At 35.0% G+C, this 26,592-nt stretch overlaps 1 protein-coding gene and 1 non-coding gene across 7 annotated transcripts in view; both read right to left on the bottom strand.

Moving 5' to 3' along the window:
• Window positions 1-26,592, bottom strand: part of LCOR (ligand dependent nuclear receptor corepressor) — a 144,901-nt gene that overhangs the window by 29,971 nt on the left and 88,338 nt on the right. For 3 of the 6 annotated variants that reach the window (XM_040486024.1, XM_040486026.1, XM_040486023.1), the window contains exons 5-7: window positions 21,063-21,195; window positions 16,355-16,642; window positions 13,116-13,209 (exon numbers count right to left, since the gene is read on the bottom strand). The exons of 2 other annotated variants lie outside the window; for them this stretch is intronic. In XM_040486024.1, coding sequence (XP_040341958.1) covers window positions 13,116-13,209; window positions 16,355-16,592 — 332 coding nt within the window. In that variant the 5' untranslated portion in view covers window positions 16,593-16,642; window positions 21,063-21,195. Of the gene's footprint in view, window positions 1-1,031; window positions 10,568-13,115; window positions 13,210-16,354; window positions 16,643-21,062; window positions 21,196-26,592 lie in introns of those variants that run through there. One more of the 6 variants, XM_040486028.1, reaches the window with a different exon arrangement.
• LOC121037619 (U6 spliceosomal RNA) lies at window positions 23,205-23,310 on the bottom strand. The gene has a single exon (XR_005793880.1). It is a non-coding gene; the product is annotated as a U6 spliceosomal RNA (small nuclear RNA).

Here is a 26,592-nt window from a genome sequence, read left to right as displayed (position 1 = left end):
AATAAACATTAAGGGATGCCTGGGTGGCTCCCTCGGTTGAGTGTCTGACTTCAGCTCAGGTCATGAATGATCTCATGGTTTGTGAGTTTGAGGCCTGCCTCGGGCTTTCTGCTGTCAGCACAGCCCACTTCAAATCCTTTGGTCTCCCTCTCTCTCTACCCCTCCCCCAATCGCACTCACACACGTGCACTTTCTCATAAATAATACTTTAATAACCATTTCTTTTAAATACTAAAAGATAATCTAAAGCAACTACCAACAATAGCATCATTTTCAATATAAAATGCCATTAGAAATTATCAGAAATCAATTCAACCTACATGTTGAATTACACATGGATCAATCACAAGCTTGAAAAAGCTTTCTCAACCATTTCTAATCTTTATCACTGTAATTCAGTTGTTCCCCTCACCACTTCACAACAGGAATCACTTTATAATACAGAACTGCTTTATACACCTAGTTTCTAAAAACCACAATATAAACATTGAGCAACATATATGCTATTCTTTATTGGCTCTGATAAAAATACCAGCGTCCTCCCAAAAATCAGAACGTAATAACCTCAACTGATTGATGATGTTACTTTCACACTTGTGCCTCAAGAAAAGAGCAAACAGAACCTAGTAAATCATTATTTTTAGCAAGCAATTCCGGCATAAAGTTTTACTCTAAGAAAATTATGAAAAACCAAGTCCAGCAAGCAGGTCTCATGAAAACATCAAGATATACAGTATCTTGTTTTGTTGAAAAAACTTTTTAAAGTGAATAATCCAAATGAAGAAAACTGAGGTAGGGGAGTATCAAATTAGTAAAGACACAGAGTTAAAGGCATGCAGCACCCAACTACTGAAGCATAGTTTTGAAGCAGCAACTTCTAGCTATCTAAGAGATAATCTATGAAGAATTTACCATAAAAAATTACCAACTTCAATTACCATATACATTTACAGTACACACCGAAATCTTACCCCTTTTGTGGACTTTTTTTTTTTTTAAAGCAATAAACTCTTAAGAAGTAGAAACCAAGCTTTTAAAACAGCTTTTCACAACAAAATTTATTAGAAGAATAGTGGTTCTGAAAAGTCTAGCATCCAGTGAGAACTACCATACACAACATTACAGCTGGGAATGTTTCTCCAAAATGTCATGGTCAAATAATACAATGGAACCATTAAATCTTACACATGCACGAAAGAACTAGCGCTTTTGACATACAATGCAAAAAAAAGGGGACCACATGGATTAAAGTTTTAAGTACTCATCACATACATTAAGACACAGCTTATTTTAGTCCAGTCAAAAATCAGAACTGCATTAAAAAATTTAATGTAGTGCAATCAAACCAAAAAACTTAATTTGTGATCATAAGTGCTCTACTACATAAACATTGATCATAGCAAGGAACAAAAAGTTCAAATCACACAGTACAAAAAAAAAATCTGTAAATAAATATAAACTACAGTACAAGAGAAATATTAAATTATACAATTCCGTCAAACTGTAAACAGTATATTGAAATGAGGTCCATAAGAGTAAAGGGGGTTCCTGTTTTGTTGCATGACACTTGAACTTCTAGAAATCTGAAAGATGCCATTTTCTGTATCTTCAAAGGCTATGGGTTTTATATATGGAGAGTTCCTTTTAGATGTAAGATATCAAATATTAAAGCAGAGGAATAATCTATTTTGTTAACCACAGACAGTACTGTAGAAAACAAAAGGAGTCTTAAAGAATAAAGACCTCTAGTAGACAAGTCTTAACTTTAAAGATGCAAAGGGCTAAAACACTGGAATTAGAACTTCACATCATTAGAAACTTGTCACTGAGGACTTCAAAGCTACAAAATATACTGACAAAATTGTCTGCAGATATGCAGACCTAGACCTCTGCTAATTTTTCGACATTACATACTCATGTTACCACACCAACTTTGGCAGAATCACTACTAATAAACTCAGAGCACTCCTGGCCCAACGGTTCCATCACAGTGGCCAGTGCACAGAATTCTCTAAAGACATTGCATAAACTAGAATGTAGAGGTCAGACACCCAAGGACCAGTGCTTGAATTTAGTAGTAGTGTGGTGAAGAAGCAAGAGCCACATCGAGGAGGAACTGCGTCTGTTATAGTTTACAGAAGCAGCAAGGAATGTCATTTAATTGTGCTGGCTTCTAGTGGCATTTAAAAATATACAGTTTAACTGTGTTTATGTGTGTGCGTGTGTGTGTGTGCGCGCGCGTGCGTGAGACATGTGCTGGTTATACATTTATGCACATTGTTTTAAATACACTGTTAACAGGAACCCCCATATTATCTGCTCAGTAGTAATAACTGATTATATAGAATGCCACTATAAGAGTGTGAGGCACCGTGTGCTGGAGAGTTATATGCAGCTTTAAAATCTGTTTGGCTGAGTTATACCTGGATACCTGAACTGAGTTTTTTAAGTTGACATTCATCAAGGATGTGCTACCAGCACGTCGAAATAAAAGCAAAACAGAAAAATACAAGTCACTGTTAGGTTTAAGAATAGCATCAAAGTACCTGAATTGAGTGAGAATAGTGTGTAAACTGTCCCTGAGGGTTTTTAAACAGTGTGTACAAGTTGGATTCCTAAGAACATTAGTTTTATTTAACAGTGTGGACTGATAAAATACCAATGTCTGACAGTTTAAAGTGGAGGTTATAAAGAATTATATGCAAACACTCCAAATGTATAGTTTATACATTTCTTCTCAAAGCAGCAATAAGCTGCTGTAAAGTATACATCCCATCAGAACAAGCAACATGTGGGAGTCAGATAAAGGTTTCTATCTTAGTCTGGTTTTCTGACAGCACAGCATATCAATATCCAATGACTATTATCTTTCCTAGATCAGAATGTAACTAATTTCGACTAGCAATATAGGATTAGACTTTTAATCAAACACTTTGCTATTACATACTAAAATTCCTTAAACTTACTAATGCTGGTATACTAACCTAGTTAATTATCCCCCCCTCATTTTAGAAATATACCCTTCCACAACTTAAAAACATTAAGATCCATTTTCAGTCCTCTGATGTAAAAAGCATGTCAGTGAATTAATATTAAAAATTTACACAGTAAAAAGGCTTGAATTTCAGCCAAAGATTCTAAATACTGCTCATTCCCTGAAGACTTAAAGGGAGAGAGAATCCCTACCCATTTTCCTAGTGATTTTTCTAAAATGGTCTGACACAATTTTTCATGTTGGGGAATTTTCCCCTCATCTCCTCTCAAATTCCAAATTCTTAAGCCTGAAATGCTTAATGAAATGGGAAAAGTGAGGCAATCATTTGGAATTGCTTGTAAAGGTACAGAATGTCGTCTTTTTTTTTTAATAAGACAAGAATTATTTATATAAATGTGATCTGACCCCGTATTATGTAGTTATGCTTTATATTTTTAAATAATCACGCTAATAAAAACTTACAGTACCTAAGACTCTGAAGATAAATTAAGACTTTAGTGTTGTAACAGAAAAAGTGCTGAATTATCCCTTTTCTAGTACTTTAAAACATTTCGGACAAGTGCTTTCCTAGTGACAGTAAAGTTTACTATATACCCTTCCACCAAGCAGGAAAAAAAAGTTACCTGGATGAAAGAAAAGACTTTTAGGAGTGTAGCACTGGGTATTTACCAAATAATAGATGTTGTTTCACTTATTCTGAGGGGGTAAAAATATTCTAGATTGAAATTCTATTTGGCTATTGAATGTTAAAAATCCCTGCTCTACTGTGTCAGTGTCCTGTGTCCAACCCCCCACCCCCCTCCCCCAGTCCCCTTACACACTATCCACTGAGAATCTAATCTCTAAAGAGATTATTTTAAAATTTATGTTTTCAGGACATACCTGAGAAAGGGTGCAATTATGCAGAACAAGGAACCCAAGACTGCACTAATACTGGTTATAGGTTCATAAATTCTTTCCCAAGACAAATCTAAAAAGTCTAAGAGGTATGGATCTTCAAATACGTCTTACTGCTTTAGATTTTTTTGGTATGTGTGTAGGGTCATTTCCAGTGTTGAAAAGATCACCTTGAGTCTGTTCAAAGACAGTTCAAGATGGGGTAAAGAGTTCATTTCCATATTCAAACTATAAAGATTAAATATTATGATTATAATATTTGCTACATCCAATAAATCGAAGATTAACTAAAAGTGCTTGTTTTTCAGCATTTACCAATACAGCTCTAAATGAACTGGAAACCTTAAAATTACCCCCCAAATAGTTACAGAATTAACTCATGTTTTATTGTCAAATCAACATTAATTAGCCTTGATTCTCATTTTCAAACGATCTAAAAGATTTTTCTGACTATCAAATGAAGGTGGCCCAACTTCACCACGTTATCTATCCTGTGACTCATTGTTAGTATCTTAGTACAGAATCTTTAGCCTCTTCACAAGTCTATACACTTTCCCATTCTACTTCTCACCCCCTCCCCTGATCTCCTTCACAACACTTAGGGCACACAGCTACAGGGCTAATGTCTGCTTCTTCAAAAGGCAACTGTGAGTTTATCTGGGAACAACAGACAGAGGAAATGCAAGGAATTTCCTCTATTTTCCCCTCAGTCACCATGTTCACAAATCCTACAAGTCTCAAGGATAGAATGAATCCAAAATGCGAAGAAGACTCTGGAGGTCTGCATTCCTTGTACCAGAATTATACCTCTTCCTTTTCAGTAGAGTTTGAAAGCAATTGACTTTTTAAAAAAATCTCCTATATGCCTTAATAGTATCCTAAATGGGCGGTCTGGCTAAAGCCATTAACATTTTTAGGAACACTGGCCTGACTGTAGTATGAATGAAGACCTAATTACAATGGAAAGGTAACAAGGAAAACAATTTTTGATACCCTCACGAAGGTCAAAATTTAACCTATAACTTTCAGTGTCTTCTATAAAAGATTAAGTGGAGCAATTCAGTCTATTGCCATATTCTATCACCAATGACAGCAACCTGAATATTCAGAAAAGGGTGGCTCGCAGAGAAACAACTTCTAGCATTTAAAGAAAGAGTAATTACAAAAGCAAAAATATGTGGTTTCAAAATTAAATCTACAGGGACAATAGCTGTTAAAGAAAACGGCACCAAACTGTCTCAAAACTGCTGTAACTACTCAAAATAATTTCAGGTTCTGACATTGGGCTGACTCAATATGTTTTATAAAAATAACTAACTGAATACAAGCTTCACTATTATGGATCAATGAAATGTTAAGAGAATCACAAAGGCTTAGAACCAGGCCTTGCACCATGTGCTTACTTGGGCAGGGGGAGAACACATAACTCACTAGCAGCTCAAAGGTTGCTAAGTACTGCCTAATGACAGAAGGTAGTTATGATATGGGCCTTTGCAGGTAGTCATTTTTAGTCTAATTTAGAGTTCTCTCCAGAAAATCGGGAACTGAACTTCTCATTGTGCCTTACTGTTTCACTATCTGATCCCATATAGCTCATATTATAGCTCAGGTAAAATGTTGGGGAATGAAAATGCCAATTGGTTGAGGTAATGGTTTTTATAAGATAACCAGAGTTCTAAAAGCACTTCAATATTGTAAAGTAAAAGTGTACCAAATAAAGCTAATACACACTTCACACTTGTTGAGCTTGCTCACCAGAACTGAACAGTAATTAACTTCACATAAGGACCCTATTATCACACAAAGCCTTACTCATATTTGTGATCTGCTGCAGCAAAGGTTTCTCAAGCAACACCTAAACTTCAGAGTAACAACAAACTTAATATTAAAAAGTATTATACACAAATATAAATTATGTTTCTTGAAAGAGAGACCTTGTCCTTCATGGTATTTGGGGAACAGAAAAAAATGTATAGCTCATCACAAACAGAGTTCAGAGTCACTGGAAAGCCTACTGAACAAAGTAATATAGTACACTACATTATTGTCAAGCTTCATGACTCTACTGTCTGAGAAATGAGAAAGCTAATGGTAAAAATACTAACTAGATATCCTTCCACAGGATTATTTAGTATTTTTGATTTTATAGTGCCATAGCTTATCCATTCAATGATATCAATGTTCTCTCATAAAAACGCAAGAACTGATTTTCAATACATTATCTCCTAACATTAATTTGAGTAATATATAGTTGGAGTAATGCCATCATCTGCCTACTGGAAAATGAGAGGAGAAAAGGCTTTTGTGACAAAGACAGCTGTGAACTATACCTTCCCATACCATAAAAATGGTCAACTGTTGTTTGGGCCATGCAAAACTCTGATTAGCAGAAATTAAGCATGCGAATAGACCAATCTCTATTACACACTTATGAGGACGTCCCCCAAACTAGAATATCTACACTGAAAGTGCCAATACAGAACAGTGGCAAATTAAGAGAGAAATCAAATATTAAAAGATCGCTGCGGCACCAAGACTGACAGCCAGCCATGTGATGAGCCACCTCCGAGAAATACATGGTATAATGGAACTCTGAACACAAAATTTAACATTAAAAGTGCACCTGAATATTACAAACTAACTTTACAAAACCTACAATAAGGTAAAATATATATCTTTTGAAATATTCAGCAGCTTTCTGTATTTTTTTTTAAAGATTTTTTTTTTCTGAGAGGCTCATGAAATTTAAAAGGGACCACTATCTAATTTCAACCATGCTTCACAAAACAATAATGGCTATTTTATATTGCAGTTACCAATGTAATGCAATTAGTGCTTTAAAATAATCTACACTCAAAAAAGGAAAAAAAAAAAAAAAGAGAGAGACCGACCGACCTTTGGAGGAAATATGCTTATTCAAAAGCTTCTTGGAAAAGAAAATTTACCTGAATATCAAGTCATGACTGATCTCAAGTGTAATGTTTAAAAGCTTCACAGACATGAATATTACAATCTTCAGGTCTCAGGACTTTTAATCTGAGAAAGTTTAGAGTTTGGTTTGTTTTTAAATTCACTTTCTAACCAAAACAAATAATAGAAGTACTCAAATTTTCACTATTTACAACTCTCAGCCTACAATCTGAAATGACACAATACAAGTTCTCTTATTTAAACTGCAGCATTAAAGGGTAGGCACACCATTCTTCTGCTGCTCGATTGTCATCCACTGAAACACACATAGAAAATATTTATGTTAGTAAAATGATCACTCCATGTACACTACAATGACAAAATTTACATAACTCAACTCATACATCACTGTATAGACTACCACACAGGATTAAACCTCTCTGAACAGTAAAACTACAAAAGTTGAACTTTTAGGGCCAGATTTTTAAATGGGCCTTTAATGATGCCTTTCTGAGAGGGGATAAAAGCAAGCACAAATTAATTGCTCAAAGGACTTTTTTGCAGCAATTTGGGCTACCGAATACCCCAAACATCATGCAAAAAGGTACCATGGCTGCAATTAATTGTGTGTGACAAATTACTGAGTGTGGAACAAAGGAGGCATTCCTTCACAAGCTTAGCCCTTTGCTTTCAGCAAACTTTCTACAACTTCCTTCAACTGCAGATGAAAACCAAATATTTCAAAATATTTTTATTGCAACTTCTAGCTAGGCTAGAAAATATTGCAGAGTCATATACTGCTCTGAACCCCAGCTGCTTTTTCTGTTGAGAAGACTAGAAAGCTAAGAGGAAACAGGCTCAGTCATCCACGGATTAAACTGCTACACAAAATAATCAAACCGAAAGGAGAACCAAGCCCAGGCTACTGTCAAGAATGAGCAGTGCATGTATTTTAATAACAGCAATGGTGTGCCTAACCTTTGAACACAGACGTTGCTAAGGGAAAACTATCCTTAACCTAATTAACTGCTCCAAAGTTGCCAGGCAAGAATTTATGCCTTGGGAATGTCTGGACCTACTTCTCTTCAAACTGTTAGCATCCATCTGAAATCATCAGCCTCAATTTAATGCTCCAAGTTTGATTTTACACAAAAACTCCAATGCCTTTTTGTTTTTGGTTAAGCATTTAGAAGGGCCTGACCACTTTTCTCAGCAAATTAGATTAGATTAGATTAGGTGTATGTGGTATGGGTTTTGTTTTGCACAAACAGTAATTTTAATTTGGTTACAATGCAAAATTAAATTTCATGGGCTTTGTCAGATATTCTTGCAAAAATTTTTAGAAAATAAATATTCCAAATTTAGTTACTGTAATTTGAAAAGCCCATCTCAAAAAACGCTTAGATGTTAAGGAGTGCTTATCTGAAAAGTCCTGAACTGTGTGCTAAACAACCACAAAAATCAGCTAGGTATCAGTAAAGGTTAAGAAAGGGATATTACGCAGGATGCCAAAATAAAGAAAAAAGAAAGAAAGAAAGAAATCAAAAGCAACGAATTAAATAAAAGCTAAAAAACAACCCCCCTTGTACTAGTATCTGGATTGGTTAAAAAAGAAATTCTACTGAGCTTGATTTCTAATTGAATTATCATTAGATGTAAAATGCAACCTAAATCATATTAGGTTACCTCGGGGTTGTGTTTTTTTCTCACCACAAACATGGATCCTTCATTCATGTGGGTATTTGGGCAGACTACTGAGGCTGTAAAATCTAGATACCACTTTTTCAATATTATAATTAAACACACTTCTTTCCTTACTTCTCCCAATAAACAGATCTTGAATACTTTAAACTAGTTGCTGCAATGACATCCGGTCGTTAGTTAGCACATGATCAAATCTGTAAAAGGTTTTAAGAATACAAAGAAAGTCTGTTAAAATGAGGCATCCTCTACTGTTTTATGTAATGTACCCTGACTGCTCCTGAGTAAGAACGGAGCTTGTCCTCCATGAGATAAGGCTATATCCTCACTTGTTGGTGAGACCAAATTCTACCCTTAGAAAATCCCAAATAAAATTACAGCAAAGGTAGTGTTACAAAGTAATTAACCAAAGCATTTCTGAAGGTAGTGTGTGCACATTTTCCACCTCCTTTCCCTCCGGGTGAGCACTAAATAGACTGCTGATTTGTTAAGTAAATTTAATAGTGAGAAGAAAATCACAAAACGTAAATTGACCTAAATAATTATGTGTCATTGAATAACCAAATTTCTTAAATTCCAAGGTTCATTGTTCTTAGAATTTTTTCTTTAGTTTAATCCTTCAATTAGTTGAATTGTAGAAGAGAAACATGAATGATTTTATAAGATGGCTTTCCAATTTGTAATGATAAAGCTCCCAGTATGACAGAGGTGGTTTCTAAAAGGGGGCTTTTCTTCTTCTTTTTTTTTTTTTTAAATAAAGGCAAATGTAACTTAAGAAAAAAAAAGAAAGAAAAGCATGCAGGCTCTACAGGCAAGGAGTCCACTTCCATGTATCTGTTCTCTGTGAGGTAACTCAATTCTCTTTTGTAGAGAAACATGCAAAAGGCCAAACAATATCCCGAGCCATACTGCACATGAAAATTTTAAAATATGCAACATTCAGAATGCACCTTTCACCTCTGTACACACAAGTCAATGCAAAATCTGCAAAGAAACAAGTGTCACAGTAAATGAAGCCAGGTGCAAGCAATGACAGCTGAACAATGCAGTAGTGCTCACCCAGTTTGTACAGTAATTGGCACTCTACAGTATTTCTACTCATTTTTTGATTCATTTGCACTTTGTGCTGCCTCTCCCTGGGGATCTAATTCAATCTTTACAGAAACATCTGGCCCCTCCGACCTCATTAATTTCATCTTTTTCTTTGGAGGGTTTTTCAAAGTGCCCAGCCTCTCCTTTACTTTGTACTCCAGTGTACTGTGGGGAATCCCATAAATACTCTGAGCTTTGGAAACACTCATTTTTCCACTCATAACCACTGAGATTGCTTCCTCCAGTATCTCACTGTTGTACTGTCTGTAACGCCCTCTTTTCTTCCGAGGCTGCTTGGAGCCAGGGTCTCCTTCTTGATCCGATGTGGGATATGGCTGTCCAGAGGTAGACTGCTCAGCATCTGAGCCCCAAGAATCGGGTCCAGCATCTAGCATGCTTTTTCTATTTTGTTTTGGAAGAATAGCCCTTAACTTTTTACTAAGCGCGCTCTCCGTTTGTGAACCCATTACCAAAGAGCTATAGCTGTACTGATCACCAGTGCGAGACTCCCAAGAAAGATCCATTCCTCGAACTTGTGGTATCTTTAAATCTACAGGAGATGCATGGCTCGCATCCTTTTTTCCATCTTGTTTTGCTTGAAGTGCCATTTTTGGAAAGGCAGAGTTTTCTGCAAGAAAAGGAAGGTCACTGATGTTGCTGAGTGCACCATTTCCCCTGAACTTCATACGGCTGAGGTTGAACTCATAATGTGGTTTTGCCCAAGAGGCTTCCCTGGATAATATTAAGTGTTGTCCATGATTCTGTAATCCAGATGGCCCAAGGCTGGCAGCTGTTGACAATTGGTTTCTGCTCAGTAGCTCTTCACTAATCTGCAGGGATCGAGCCAATGGAACTTTGAGTGATGTGGAGTGTCCAAAACCTTCCCTGGTTCCATCCTGTAAGCTTCTTGGAGGTACCCCATCACCACTCCGAAGTCCGTCTGGGCGGTACTGGCTGGGTCTCCCAGGTCGCCTAATTGGATGGAAGGAAACTGATGTGAGCAGGACTTGCACAGGTAGGGAGGGATGGGTGAGGGGACCACTCCTTTATTAGAAGGCCTTGCTTGGGTAACATCACTTTGTGTTATTTATTTATTTTTCTCTAAAATTAAAAAAAAAATGGTCTCAGCAGTTAGTTTTAAAACTTGTTCACAAAAAAAGAAAAAGGAAAAAAGAAAAAAAAAAAAACCAGGAGCTTTTTGGGCAAAGAAAAATTAAACCTGTCAGCTGGTCTCTGGTTGGGTTCACAAATTTTCGGAGAAAAAGTTTCGCGCAACTGTCTGAAAATAGCACCTTAATTATTAATTACAAAGTAATCATCGAGTCTCCATAGATCTACACAGAATTGTGTTACCAATGTGACGTTACCACTAAACAAGTACAGTAATAAAAGAGTAAGCCAAATTATTTATTTTAATGCAACATATTCAACATTCATGACAACCAGCTATAAAACTGGAACCATTTACATTGGTGGAACCCATAGATAATTGCTCATTTATCCCACAAACAAGCTGATATTCATTATCAAAAACCAAACAAGTTCAAATAACATTTCTTATTTTGCTTGGGAAAAAAATATGGCTACCAGCCCCAAGGGGTGGGGGGGGTGGGGGGGACCCAAACCAAAATACCCATCGCATTTTAACTTACCACATCTTCATTTTAAAACACTATTAGCTGCAGACACACAAGTACCACTATGTTTCCATTTGAAATAATCCAATCTTTAAAGAACTGCCCTTTATTTTCCCCAAACTTTGTTCCTTAAGTTCTACTCAAAGTAATTACTGTCAGAGGTATATGTTTTAAACAGTTTTAAAGCAGTTTTCTTTAGTTAAAATGGTCTCTTCTTAAAATACCAAACATCAATTTTGAAATTTTAAGTGGAAAGCTTTCAAATAATATTTAAAAAGTCAACTACTTACAACAAGGTTAATTCATAAGGTTTCCATTTTTCACAAGATATAAAGATTATCACTGATAAAACTGGCAACTGGTAAAGCATGCCCAAGGGGAATAATTACATTTACTAGGCACAAACGTGGAACTCTGAAGAAATGATAAACCAGCTATGTTCTCCAAAAGTCTACAGGGACCCTGTGCTATTATCAGTAAAAAACATAATAAAGATAACAATGAATAGTCAACTAAAAGATGGGCAATCTATTGGTGCTTTTGTCATCCAGAAAACGATACCACATAAAAAACACTTTCTTTCCATTCAGAGGGATAAACACAGCAACTTCAACCATATAATACATGGACTTGGTGGCCAAGTTTAAAGTAATCTTAGGCGAGGGATTCATTTATACAAACCACACTTAAGCTTCTCCTACATGTGTCCTCAATTACACAATCCAAGTTTTCTGATACATAAAAAATGGAATCCAATGATTTGGGACCACAAGGACTTGTATCTAGTATAAACTATAGTGAAAAGGAGGGCTTAAGAAAAAAGGTTAGTAAACCATGCAAACTGCATTAAATCAAGAAGTTACTTTTAGATTGAATAAAGGAGGAGAGAAAAAGGAAAATGACAGAATTTTAGAGAAAATAAAGGCAGCATTTTAGAAGTCAGTAAAGGAATCCTTCAATTTGAAGGTAATTAAGAGGAAGTTGAAAAAAGGTTAGTCCATTTAATGTGTACTTATTGCTTTAACACCTAAAAACTTTCCTATGTCGATATTCTAAAAGTTAATAAACTTGAATATTACCTAATTTAGCTTACCGAAGTGATTTTTCATGAATGAAGTTGATTTTTGGTCACAACACAATTTTATGGAAATTCCTTCCCAATATGGCACTTAAATGTCTTCATTAATATCTGGCTTTTCTACATGGTTTCTATGTACATGTAGAGGGAGAATTAAGACAATTCTCACACTATAAAACTAGGTGGTGGGTAATCTGCTAAGAGTTATCAAAACTGAGCATATAATGTCTTGATAGCATAGGACGGTTATCCCAACATCTACAGTCTTAACCACTTAAAAAACAAAAAATACATACGATTATTTTTTCTGAACTGCCACACAGAGTTAAAACTGCAGTTCAAATCAACAAACAAAACAAAACCAAAACAAACAAACAAGAAAAAAACAAACAGCCCCCACATACCCACACATTTCATTAGAGATACCAAGTAAAATACTGGAGCCCAATTTTCATTCAACAACCTCCGCACACATACTACTGCCTTTACATCTGAACTCTGGAATTATTTAGGTTGGGTTTCCCACTCCCAAACACTCAACAACAGAAAGTCCCAAGACATTCTTGCCATATTTTCAATCATTTACTATTTGTACTAACTTGGCAAACCTGATCTACACTAGTCAATTCTGGACTTCACAGACTGTGCTTTTACTTGATCAATGGACTAAGCAATTTACTAAAGGCCTACTTATAACAACGTTATTCTGAAGAATTAATTTTTAAAACATATAAAGGAGATTTTCACCAATCTTCGATAAACCGTCCCCTATAAACTGTGAAATTCTACAAATATTTTCCCTTACCCGTTCCCTTGAGCACTGGAGCAGCCTGGAGAATGGCTCAGGGAAGTGCTGCCAGCACATGGACTTTTCTTAGTGGACAGATCAAGTACACCGTCTGCAGAGACACAAACACACACCTGAGGATATTAAAAACTAGGAACAAATGTGAACTGAACAGACTAAAAATGACAAAGCAATAGGTCTAGTCAACCAAGCAGATACACTAGCTATATACGTAAGACAGGGTATCTTCCCTCCTAAAGTGACATACATTTAGCAAAGCTTGTTATATCTAACATCTCCAAGGGTTAAATATTTTATTAATAGGGCAAAAGAAAAGGTACAGCCTACCACTGAAGACATTAGGATATAGTCAGGTATTAGAAATTGCAGTTTACACAGTATGTAAATAGAACTATTAGACTTCGCTTTCGAAATGTGCCTTTATCAAAGCATATGAGATCTCAATGCCACATCATACAGATTATAAAACCAAATTCCTCAAGAGCTAAGTCTACCCGAAACACTAAAACAAACATTAAAGTTGGATTTAGAAAATTTTATGTGACACAAATCATTTTGAAACATAAGTTTATATGGTTAAATTATATGTATATACAAAATAGTCTGTAAGATGAATCAGATGTTAACTGTGATTTTCATGTGTCCTCATTACTCTTTGGACACATCTGCAAAAAACTGTATATTTGAATTCAATCTTTTGGAAAAACTCTTCAGAGATTCAAAATTCCCTTCTTGGTATTTATAAAGGCAAGGTTTTTCAATTAATAAGCTGTTACAAACTGGCGAGCAAAGTTTAAGGAAAGAGAGAAGAATGAAATCGTCTTGATACTGATGAAAGCCTAGAGATTTAACCATTTTTTACTGAAACTAGAATAACAAATTCATGTTATCAGAACATAAAATTAGAAGACCTTCTTATCCCACAAAGACTTCTTTCCCTCATAGACATGTCTAGAAAAGAAAACTCATCTTCTAGACAACTTTTAAAGCTGCCATTTTGTCCAAAATTAACAGAGCAAGCTAATAATCAATGGCTCTGATTTTCAGCTGACGAGCAGAGAGGCCTATCTAGTTATGTTAAAAACTGCCCCAACATAGAACCTAAATAGGATTTGTGTCTGAGCACACTGTAACTCCTGATTTCAGGCTGTTAGAAATACGTGACTGAGCTTGTAAACCAAAAATCCCACACTCATCCAGAATAACTGTTGTCCTTTAGAGTCACTAATATTTCTAAAAATATAGTTGTAATCTTATAAGGACACCAAGTTAACCCAATTAGACATCTAACAAGCAAACACACTGCTTAAAATACTTCCAACCAAAATATTTCCAACAAAAGACACTATTTAAAGACTTCCAAGCCTGTCTAATCATCAAAGAGGCAACATATTTTAAGTCTACTTAAATATACTAAATATACAGTGGTTTCATTGAAAACACTTGAAAATAGATCTGGGAAATAAAATGTTAAAATTCTGTTTCACTTGAAGTCTATACACTACAATCCTGTCATCTAGGTCAAATTCCTCTTCAGAGCATACGGTCAGTACAATGTATCTCTTAAGTACACCACCAACTAGAAGAAGTTAAATTAGACTAAGTGGTATCTTTGTATGTTAATCTCTATCATTAATATTTTAAATACAACCTCTACACTGTCATTCTCCTATTGTAAACCTGAAGTTTTTAATGCAATATTTAGAGCATAAAGATTTTTAGGGGCGCCTGGATGGTTCAGTCAGTTAAGCGTCTGACTTTGGCTCAGGTCATGATCTCACGGTTTGTGAGTTTGAGCCCCATGTCTGGCTCTGTGCTGACAGCTCGAAGCCTGGAGCCTGCTTCAAATTCTTTGTCTCCCTCTCTCTCTCTGTCCCCGCCCCGCCCCCCCCCACCTCTCTCCCACGCATGCACACTCTCTCTCTCAAGAAATGAATCAACATAAAAAAAAAAAAAAAAAAAAAAAGACTTTTAATGAAAGCTACCAATCTTTGGTAAAGATAATCCTCAATAAAACAGAAAAGCACAATTTTGCGAATATGGTGACCAAAGGTACACTGATCAATGTGAACATATGACAATGAGGAATTCTACTAGGAAATCTCTCAGAATTTTGAGATTACGATTGCTGTTCTTTACCCAGAAACAGAAAAAAAGAAAAAGAAAAACTATTCAAAAATGTATTCTTTAAAAACCTAAAGCCAGTCCATTAAATGTAAATCCTTCTTAAATTACTTATAATAAGCAAAAGAAAGTCCTTTCTAAGAGGTTCTTCATACAAATTCAAACCTAATTTTGCAAAATGAACATGTATTTCTCACCAATAAATCCACACCTCTCATAACTTTCTGCACACTCTTAGGAGATATTCTAGGAAAATGAACTCTCACTAGAACAGATATCACCAATTTACAATCTGTAATGGGTCAAACAATGGCCCAGTTGAAATGCTCACTGCATCTCTGTGAAATTAAAAGTAAAAGGGATCACAAAAAACCCCAAATATTTAATCTATTTAAGAGTAAACTTTTCTTAGATTCAAGAAATATTTGCTAAGCAAAACTGATAACCTTTTAACCTTGTCCCTTAATTAGGATCCTCACCAACAAATTTAAATTACCTTGGAAATATTCTAAGGTTAATTCATAATACAGTACATATACATATGGAGGTGCTTGTATATATACATGTATATCCATATACATATGGAATACACTGAACAACCTGCTGTGTCTACTGTCTTCCTCATTATATCTAACCCTAGGAGTTTCTTTTTTAAAAATGCAAACAATACACATTCTCGCCTTATAATTTCATTTGCAGAGTATAAATTCTACCTAACAAGATACATGTATTTCTCAGCTAGGTGCTAATTCTAGAACACTGATGATCAGGGGAAACTTAATTTTTTATAGGGGTTTTAAAAACAATGGATATGGCAATGCTTTGTAAAACATAAAATATTTATATAAATATCAAGTAACTTAAAGATCAGTAACAAGTGTAACCACCTAACTTTCCTGAGTGGTACATTGATCTTGACTACAAACTACTGATATATAATGTATAGTAGCCATTTTATCTGTACTTCTCTATGACTGCATAGTCAGGAATAATTTAAGAATCAAATTAGTTTTTATCCTATTGTTACTGGTGCCCTACTTGCCAATAATTTTCTTCTCCCCAAAGTTAAAGTATTCTGATTGGACAGAGGAGACCTTGACATCAAACCATACCTTGTTCGCTAGGTTCTGACTGAGACTTTCTGACAGTAAGGTCCAGAGGTGAGTCTTGGTCAGCCATGAGAAGTTTGCTGAGCACAGGGTTCTGAGTAGTTGCAGCCGTGGGAGAGGTGGTGACTGGAGATGCTTTCGGCAGGCTTTGGTTCTTTGTGCTATTGGGCTGGCTGGGGTCCTGAGTAGAGCTATTTTTTGAGGTATATTCAGCAGCAAATTGTTGGATCATTCGCTGCATGATCTCACGGGCCACTAGGGGAATATTGGGGTCGGAGACCCAGGGACTGTCTGTAAACAAAGATTTATTTACTTTTAAACTGGGACAATGTACTACAAAAAAAAAAAAAAGAAAAAAAAAAGAAGACAGCTTTCAAGCAAACATAAAATTTCATTTTCTTTTTTTCTTAAAATGCAATCTCCTAAAAATAGTATTCCCTCCCAGAATTAGATTTTTTAAGCTCTAAGCTTATGAGCTGCAGATTTTTTGAAGTAAAATTTTCATAAAATCACTTCTAAACACCCCCCTCAGTATTATGAAATTAAATAAAGGGAAAACAAATAGTATATCTTATGGGCAAGAATCACTTACCTGATACAGAAATCTCAAACCTTTCTTTTATGAAATAATTACTTCTGTTTACCACCTATAGATTACATCCAGTTTTTCCTAGACCTTTCCTCAGCCATCTCTTCCTAAATTGTTGAAGAATGGATTACTCAGTTATGAGTACATAATCTACTTTCTGTCAAAGACTGAAGGCATAGCAAAATTGTAAAAGGAGATACTTAATATAAGGTCCATGACAGACTGGGGCCATAGCCTCACATTTTCAGGCTCATAAGAATCACTTTGAGGGCTTGTAAAAACACACTGCTGGGTCCTATCCCCAGGGTTAACTGATTTAGCAGTTCTAGGGTGAGGTCAAGGACTGGCATTTCTACTAAGTTTCTAGGTGCAGCTGGAACCACTGGGCTTGGAGTTTAAAGGCCAGATCTCAAAGTTTAACACCATATATTTTCCATGAGTTCTTTAAATATACTCTGCCAATCATTAAGCACAATAGCAAAGGAATTAATAAAATAAACTTATCAATTTCTAATCCACATTAATTTAAAAATAAAGACCATATGAATTCATTAACTCGTAGAACTTCTGGCACTGGAGGGACCCTGAAGGTCAAATGGGGCAAAATAAAAGAGAAAATGTTTGGTATAAATATATCATCACATCTCTATCATTACCACACTCTCAGGGAGACTAAGCTTCTCAAGAGCAGAGATTATGTTTGTTTACCTCTGTATACTCAGCACCTAATCTTGCCTGGCATAAAGTATGCATTCATATTAGCTGAGTAATAAATGGATCAGTCAAATCAATCACCATCAAATAGTGTTTTGTTTTTTTTTCTGTAGACAAATAAGGTTAATGTGTCTTAAGAGAAGTGACCTCTTCAAATCTGTATAGATGGTTAGTGGTAGACCCTTGATTAAAACTCTCCCCCTGATCTTAATGTTCCACCTGTGACCTTTACTTCCACACCACACTTCAGAGGTTTCAGAAGGCAGTTCCAGAAAACCTGAGTTTCCTTGGTCTTTTAAAGATCAACTACAGAAGGTAAATTACTTTACCCATAATATGTTGGAGCTATAAGGGAATTAGGTTGATTTATAAATTTAGAGATAAACTGACTCATTACAATTCAAACCTAAAATCTCCACAACATACACATCATCAAAACTTCATGGGACTCTAAGAACAATTTTTTTTCCCCCTGAAAAACAACATTAAATACCAGAACAAAGTCTAAAGTCAGAATATTTAATTCTCTGGAGTTTAATGAGGTTTTTCTCTACCAACAGCAACATTTCTGTTCTACCAAAAGTACTTCTAACCCCATGTTTCTTCTCTATAAATAGACTGAGTGTGCTAGATGGTTTAAGAATCAAGGTATTCAATTAGGTAAGGTTCAGAAATTATTACAACCATGAATGAGTTCCTTAAAAGTTTTAATAAACATTTTAGCCATACATTGTTTTAAAATCTCTACCCACTGAATATTCTTATTAATATTCATTTAACTTTCCACTTAAGACCTATCCTCCAAATAAAAGACTGTATATAATTTCAAGTTTTATATTTTCTCAAGTTTTATATATTAATGTATCTTCTTATCCCCCGTAACACATAAAGAAAGTTTTCAAATAGGCAGAGTTAAACTAGATTCATAAATATATAGATTTTTGAAAAATCAGGGATTTTAGAATAAAGACCATAAACTGCTACCTCTGACCTTTAAATGGCTGTGGTGTATCTTGCCTCTTTGTTGAATGAAGAACATAACCATAAAACACAATTCATACTTACAAATTGATGACATATCTGTCATATGAATTTCTACATGTTTTGAAAAGTTTCCTGAACACATTTCATTCTTTCACTTACTTAAAACACAACTTCTATAAATCTAGACATGTCTTGGGGAATATGCACAAGTGAGTCAAATAAAAACCACAAATCAGATCAAAATTAACACTACAGGAAAACAAGTAAATGTTACATTACAGCCACTTATGTTTTTAAAATGCAAATCTAACTTTTAGAAAGTGTCAAATTTTCTAACACAAGTGACAAAGCTGGAAAAAATTTGATAATGATAGTTGAAGGTATACCGTTCATAAGCTAAAATTTATTACTGAATCCATACCACAAAAGCCTACTTTAATTGCATCTATGTTCCTACTTAGCTTTTAGAACCTTTTCATACTCATTTAAAACACACAATTTGCAATACTTGGAAACAAAGTATTAATAACTCCAAATCTCTGAACTATTTATTTAAAAAAAATATATATATATGTATGTATATATGTATACATACGTACACACACACACACACACACACACACACACCCTTCAGACTAAATTGCCTGTCATATCTCTGCATATTATATACATTTTTGGTATAACTTGAAGAGTACTAATGGCTTTCAGACATTTCCATGAAGATTAATATTTAAAAATATCAATATTAATACATAAAACAAGGAGGAAGGAACTTCTAATAGCAAAGCAATAGTTCTTTTTCTGAACATCATATGCCAGTATACAAATACACGAACTTAACTTTACATACAATTTCAGAGGATTCTCATCCCTAAAGTCTACCCTAAGGCTGATTCCAAGGTAAACATTCCTTCCCTCATGTATCCAAAAGTTTAATTTTAAAATAAAACTTAGAAGAACTTTAAGCTATTCCTACATGACAAAGGGATGGGACCAGCAGAGAAGTAGGCTAGAATTCTCTTTAGGAATATGCTTATGATTGGCCTTATTAACTCCCTCCAAGCAAAGACTGGATGAAAAGTGGTTTCTCCACATATAGGAAGAGGAGCTCCTCTTTGCAGATAATGAAGATTGCTACAGCATTAGGCCCCTGACTCATTCAGTACACATCCTAAAGGACAGGAGCAGCAGAGGAGCTGTAAAGATATTTTATTTAATAAACTGACAGAACGAGTCTATCATTTATACCTTAATGTGAATTACTTTAATAAAACAATCAAATGTTTATAAAACTAAGAAAATTACTATTTGGAACATAATTTTAGATTTCAGGGTATTTAGGGGATGATAAAGTGAGCATGGGAGCCTCAGTTGGGAGCTTCACATCAGAGGGTGCTGAGGGTACTAAAAGTGAGGTGAGGGTGTACTGAAAAATTTAACTTTGCATAGGAAAAAAAGGTGTCACTGAAAACAATAATCTTGTGCGTTCCTTAATTTTATAGGACACTTCATACTCCATTTTGAAAATACTGACCACATTAAGCAGAACATCAGCTGGTTTCCAACTGTAACCAACCAATTAGAATAGCACTTTATCAGACTTCCAACCACTGTAAAGGCAAAAATCACCCTTCAAATTTCAGAGGGAATTCCCAGAAGAATGAGGGATATAAACTAGAACATATAAAGAAGTGGAAAGACATAACTAAGGAACACAAATCCATTTAGAATTTCCTGAAAGTAAAGACTTCACTAGAATGGATCATAGAGGGAAGGAAGCTTTCTGAAGGTCTTGGCCGATGGTAATTAGGCTTTGTGAATAGAGAAACAAAATGTAAATCATGTCTACAAAGGTTTTAAGGAGAAAGTTAAATTGAAAAATATAAGAGGTGGAGCTATTAAATACCACCTCAAATGTAAGGGGGAAAGTTTTATTACATAATTATGAATTCCTTTCTCTAATTTTAATAATTTAAAGAAGTTTCAGCAAAACAAGGCTCTATCAAGGAAATAAATGCCTGTAAATCTAATTTTAAGATACAACTTCACATCTCTCTAAATGAAATTTCAGCAAGGAATTACTAAAATTTTATACAGTTTTATGGTTATCTGCGATTAAAACTGTCACTATGTATGTAAGAAAATTTGACAAAATATATTAGTACTGAGACCTCAGAATTTTTTAGACTTTCATAATACTTTCAGGAACTATTGAACACAACTTACATGATTCCATCACTTCAAACTGAAAAAGAGGGAAGAGGAGTTGCCTTAACCTATTCCAAATTTAACTTGACCAAAGGAATATAAAGTGTGTTATTAACAAAGAAAAATGTTTTTAAAAGTAACTTTTTAAAAATGACATTAAAATTAAGAAAATATAAGACAAGCAGATGCTAAATGCCATTCTTCACTAGAACCAACCTTTTCTATAAAAGACTGCATTGAGGAACTCTTCTGCTTGTCTCTCGAATCGAATGATTTTTGCTTGCTCTTGTTTAAGCAGAGCTTCTTGCCCAGCTCCCGAAGCTGGTTCATCCAGACCGACTAAGTGTCCCTGCAAAAATATTTGGTGAAATATTTGCACAAAAATCTTTCCCCATTCAGTATCAAAAGCACAGATGCAAAATCAAAGACAAATGTTAGTAACAGATAAGACAAATCAGTTTAATACAATTAAAATATCTTAGAACTTTAAATCAGAATAAAATTTATCTCCACAAAAGTATAAAAGCAAAGTGAATGTAAATATATACTTGGGTGGTTTTTATGTATCTTACAAGTTTTGTTTAAAACTGACAGATAAACTCTAATTAAAATAACATTACTAATGGAAGATTTTTCTTGAGCATTTAAATATGTCCGTTCTTATTACACCATACAGCAATAGTACACAGACATTCAACTCAGACAAAAAAAATAGCTTAAATCCTAAATACTATTTGAGAATCATGTTTGCCCTCCTAGTATAAGATGTTTTCTCCAGACACAAAACAAACATAATTTTAAAAGGGCCGTTAGAAGGGAAAACTCAAAAGAATGTATCCGAATTCATAATTCTGTGCCTAGAATATAATTCATAAACTGTAGCTTTCAAATGTTTAGAGAGTTGTGAAATTAATACGTTAAAACTGGCTCTAGAAAACAGAATTTAAAAATATACTGCGTCACATGTTCTAAAGGTACACATTTCTATATATGCTTGAACATGCTTACAATATAAACATGTTAAGTCCTGATCACAAAGTTTCAAACTGCCACACTAGACTCATCCCAAAGACTCCCAGAATCTGCTCTCAGGCTATAGGAGCACTAGACTAGGTAGACAATGCTTTGCATTTACTTCCACTCTTGTAGCTAATGAACAGGAGACTAAGTAAGTACATCTTTTAAGTGTCCTTTAAGTTCCAATGCATATAATTTACTTCAAATCACCACAATGTATAGCCACAGGCATATATAATTCTGTCATGGAAAACTTAAAAGTACTTAGAAGTACCTAAAAGTACTCTAAAAAAGAAAATGGGGACACACCCTGACACAGTGAAAAGGAAGCAAACAGGGTACTGAAGGCACATTATAATCCACAATTTTCTCAAAGATTTCAAATACAAGCAATGACATGTGCAATCAGATTTTTTTATGATTTCTCCATTGTACAAACTGTGTCAACAGCACAACCAAAATATGTGTCTTTTGCAAAGACACATTTAGCACCAATTATATATTACAGTTTAATATGAAGAACTCTCTTGCATAATCAAACGAAAACAATCATCCCATAAAATATCCATGAGACACGTTAAGTCTGCCACATAAAGAAAATATTGTTATAAAGTCATTATAAAAACATTTTCACTCATTCATTCATTCATTCATTCATTCATTCATTCATTCAGTAGGCTTCCCCGGCCCAGCATGGAGCCCAACCAACACAAGGCTTTAACTCACGACCCTGAGATCAAGACGTGAGCTGAGATCAAGAGTTGGACACTTAACCAACTAAGTTTATTATAGTTGTACTTGCCAACTTTATTATGGTTGTATTTGCCAACATTCTCTTTCGTGGCCTAAAGAAATTAATTTTTAAAAATGAATCACAAAATAATGTAATTTTGATACAGATTTAACATCTGAAAGGATCAGGAACAGGTACTAATTAGAGACCAATAAAATCCTCAACTGTGTTTTAATGGCATTTCATTGTTTAGTGATTTTTAAACTCAGACATTATATGGTATAAACTGTACTTAACCCCTCAGTCCTACATTCAGTAAGTTTAGTCAGACTTTCAGCAGGATATCTTTATTTTTCGTGTTTAAAAATGCGTATCTCAATGAGAGAAGATGTTAGTTGAAGGACGCATTGTACACAGTGTAGTTTCAATGCGTTAAGCATACAGCTATCCCCATTGATTCTACACATACATTTACAAATACGTGTATCCTTTCCATGTCTTTCCAAGTTTTTATTTAAATTCCTGCTAGTTAACATACAGTGTAATATTAATTTCAGGTGTAGAATTTAGTGATTCAACACTTACATACAACACTTGGAGCTCACCACAAAAATAAGGAACACTTCACGAATCTGTTATCATCCTTGCATAGGGGCCATGCTAATTTTTTCTGTATGGTTACAATTTTAGCATATGTGCTGCCAAAGCAAGCACAGAATATCTATACTTAAACCATGCTCAAATGTTGCATTCAGGCTACTTTCTAATCTAAATCAACTCATAGCAACTAACAGCACTCAGTAAGGAAGGTGTTACATGTTTTTTTCTTGAATTAAACAATTACCAATTTTATCAACCTGGACGCTGAGACCTTCAGATAACTTTTAGTTGGTTCATCTAAATTATAGTCACACCTATTTGTTTTGTTTCCAAACAAACAGTTTTATTGAGATATAATACACATATCATACAATTCACCTATTTAAAGTATAAATTCAATGTTTTTCTTGTAGCGTCACAGAGGTGTGGGACCATCACCATGATAAACTTCAGAATATTTTTGTACCCCAAGACATCAACAGTCACTCACTTCCCATTCTCCCACTTGCCCCAACATTAGGCAACCACTGTATTATTTTCTGCCTCTCTCTACAGACTTGCTTATTCTGGATATTTCACATAAACGGAATCGTGCAATATTCATGGTGTGTGTGTGTGTGGTTTCTTCCTCCTAGAATAATGTTTTCAAGGTTCACCCCATCGTAGCAGATACCGGTACTTCATTCCTTTTTATTGCCAAATAACATTCCATTGTACTGATGTAGCACATTTTACCCATTCATCAGTTGATAATGACCATTTGGATTTCTTTTTGGCTGCTATGATACAAATAATGCAGTCTTTAGTGTTTGTGTACAACATTAAAGTTTTTTGTGTATTTTCATTTTTCTTCGATATGTATTTAGGAGTGGAATTTGTAGATCATATGCTAATTATATTTACCATTCTGAAAAAGTACACTAAACCATCTTCCAAAGCAGGTGTACCATTTAATATTCCCAACAGCAGTGAGGGTTCTGACTTCTCCACATTCTCATGAACACTTGCTATCATTTTTATTACATCCATTCCAGTACACAAGAAATGGTGCCTAATGGTTCTGATTAGATTTCCCTAATGATTAATAATGTTGAACATCTAACTGGCCATTTAAATACCTTCTTTGGAGAAATGTACATTCTTATGCTTTGCCCAGTTTTTAATTGGGCTCACTTTTTTTAATGTTTGAGTTGTGAGAATTCCTGATATATTCTGGATACAATTCCATTATCAGATTTAAGATTTGCAAATATTTTCTACCATCAATGAGCTTTATTATCACTTCACTGATGCTACCTACTACTGTTAACAGTACAAAGTTCTTCATTTTAATGAATTCCAATTTATTTTTTGACATTTGTTCTTTGGTATTATATCTAAAAAACTAGTGGCTAGCCCAAGATCATTAAGATTTACTCTTATGTTTTCTTCTAAATGTTTTATAGTTTTAGAACTTACTTTTAGGTATATGACCCATTTCAAATAAACTTTTGTGTATGGTAAAAGGAAGGGGTCCAACTTCCTTTGTCAAAAATCACTGGCCATAAATTTTACTTCTGGATGCTCAACTCTGTTCCGCTGATCTACATATCTGTCTGTAGGCCAGAAACACACTATGTTGATCATGGTAGTTTTGTAGTAAGTTCTGCTATTAGGAAGTGTAAATCCTTTCTTCTAAGATTGTTTTGGCTACTCAGGCATCCTGTAAATTTTTACATGAATTTTAAGATCAGTTTGCCAATCTCTGCAAAGAAGTCACCAGAAATCTTGGTAGGTTATGCAGTGAATCTGCAGGTTATTTGGGGGAGTAATGCCATCTTCATAATATTAAGTGTTCCAATCCACGAACATGAGATCATACCTTTCTATTTATTTCGATCTTCTTTAATTTATTTCAACAATTTTAATTCACAGTGTACAAGTCTTACACTTGTGTTAACTTTATTCCTAAGTATTCTATTCCTTTTGATGCTATAGTAAATGGAACTGTTTTCTTAATTTTCACGTTCAGACTATTCATTGCTATTGTATAGAAATACAATCAATTTTTTTAAAAATGTTGTATTCTACAACCTTGTTGAACTTATTAACTCTAATATATTGTGTTCTGTTGATTCCTTAAAATTTTCCATATACAACATCATGTCATCTACAAATACTTTTACTACTTCTTTTGCAATCTGGGTAACTCTGGTTTCTTTTCTTTAGACAGAGAGAGAGCGCGCGCGCGCGCATACAAGCAGGGGAGAGGGACAGAGGGAGGGAGAGGGGGAGAGTGGGGGATGGAGAGGAAGACTGAGAGAGACAGAGACAGAGAGAAAAAGAGAGAGAGAGAGAGAGAGAGAGAGAGAGAGAGAGAGAGAGAGAGAATATCTTAAGCAGGCTCCATGCTCAGGGCAGAGGCCAACACGAAGTTCAATCCCATGACCCTGGGATCATGACCTGAGGTGACACTAAGAGTTGGATGCTTAACCAACTGGGCCAGCCAGGCACCCCTGCTTTTATTGCCTAATTGCCAAGGCTAGGGCTTCTGCTAGAACAGTGCATAGAAGTATTGAGAATGGACAACTCTGTCTTGTTCCTAATTTTAGGGGGGAAATGTCCAGTTTTTACCACGGCTGTGTATTTTTGTAGATCAGGCTGAGGAATTTCTCTTCTAGTCCTAGTTTCTTGGGTGTTTTTATCACAAAAAGGTGTTGGATTTGGTTACTTTTTGCAGGGACATCCATTGTGATGATCACGTGGTTTTTATCACTGATTCCCATTAATGCACTATATTACATTAATTGATTTTGTGGTGTAAACCAACCTTGCATTCCTGAGAAAAATCTCACCTGGTAAGAGAGTATAACAGTTTTCATATGTTCCTTGATTTGGTTTGCTAATATTTCGTGGAGAATTTTACTGTTGTTATTGGTATTTCTAAGTGATTCTGCTCTGCAGTTTTCTTGTGATCTGTCTGCTTTTGGTATTCAAATACTAGTCTCACAAAGCGAGGAAGTCGTCTTCTATATTTTAGATAAATTTGTGTAGAACTGGTATTAGTTCTTTTAAAAATATCTGGCAGAAATCACCAATGAAGGTGTCTGGCCACAGGCTTTTCTTTGATGGAAATTTTAAAATTACCAATTCAATCTCTTCACTTGTTCTAGGTTGCATTAGTTTCCCAGGGCTATTGTAACGTATTACCACAAACTGGGTGGCTTAAAACAGCAGAAATTTATTCTCTCACAACTCTGGAATCTAGAAATCTGCAATCAAGGTGTCAACAAAGCCATGCTCCTTCTGAAGGCCTCTATGAGAGAATCCTTCCCTGCTTTTTCCTAGCTTCTGGTGATTTCCAGCAATCCAACATTTCTTGACTTGTGACAGCATTAACTCCAATTTCTTCTTCTA

Source organism: Herpailurus yagouaroundi, unplaced genomic scaffold (assembly GCF_014898765.1).
Source record: "Herpailurus yagouaroundi ecotype Mexico unplaced genomic scaffold, PumYag 163, whole genome shotgun sequence".
NCBI classification, from domain to species: domain Eukaryota; kingdom Metazoa; phylum Chordata; class Mammalia; order Carnivora; family Felidae; genus Herpailurus; species Herpailurus yagouaroundi.
Note: the sequence above shows the minus strand (reverse complement) of the source record. Positions and strands in the feature narration are given on the sequence as shown.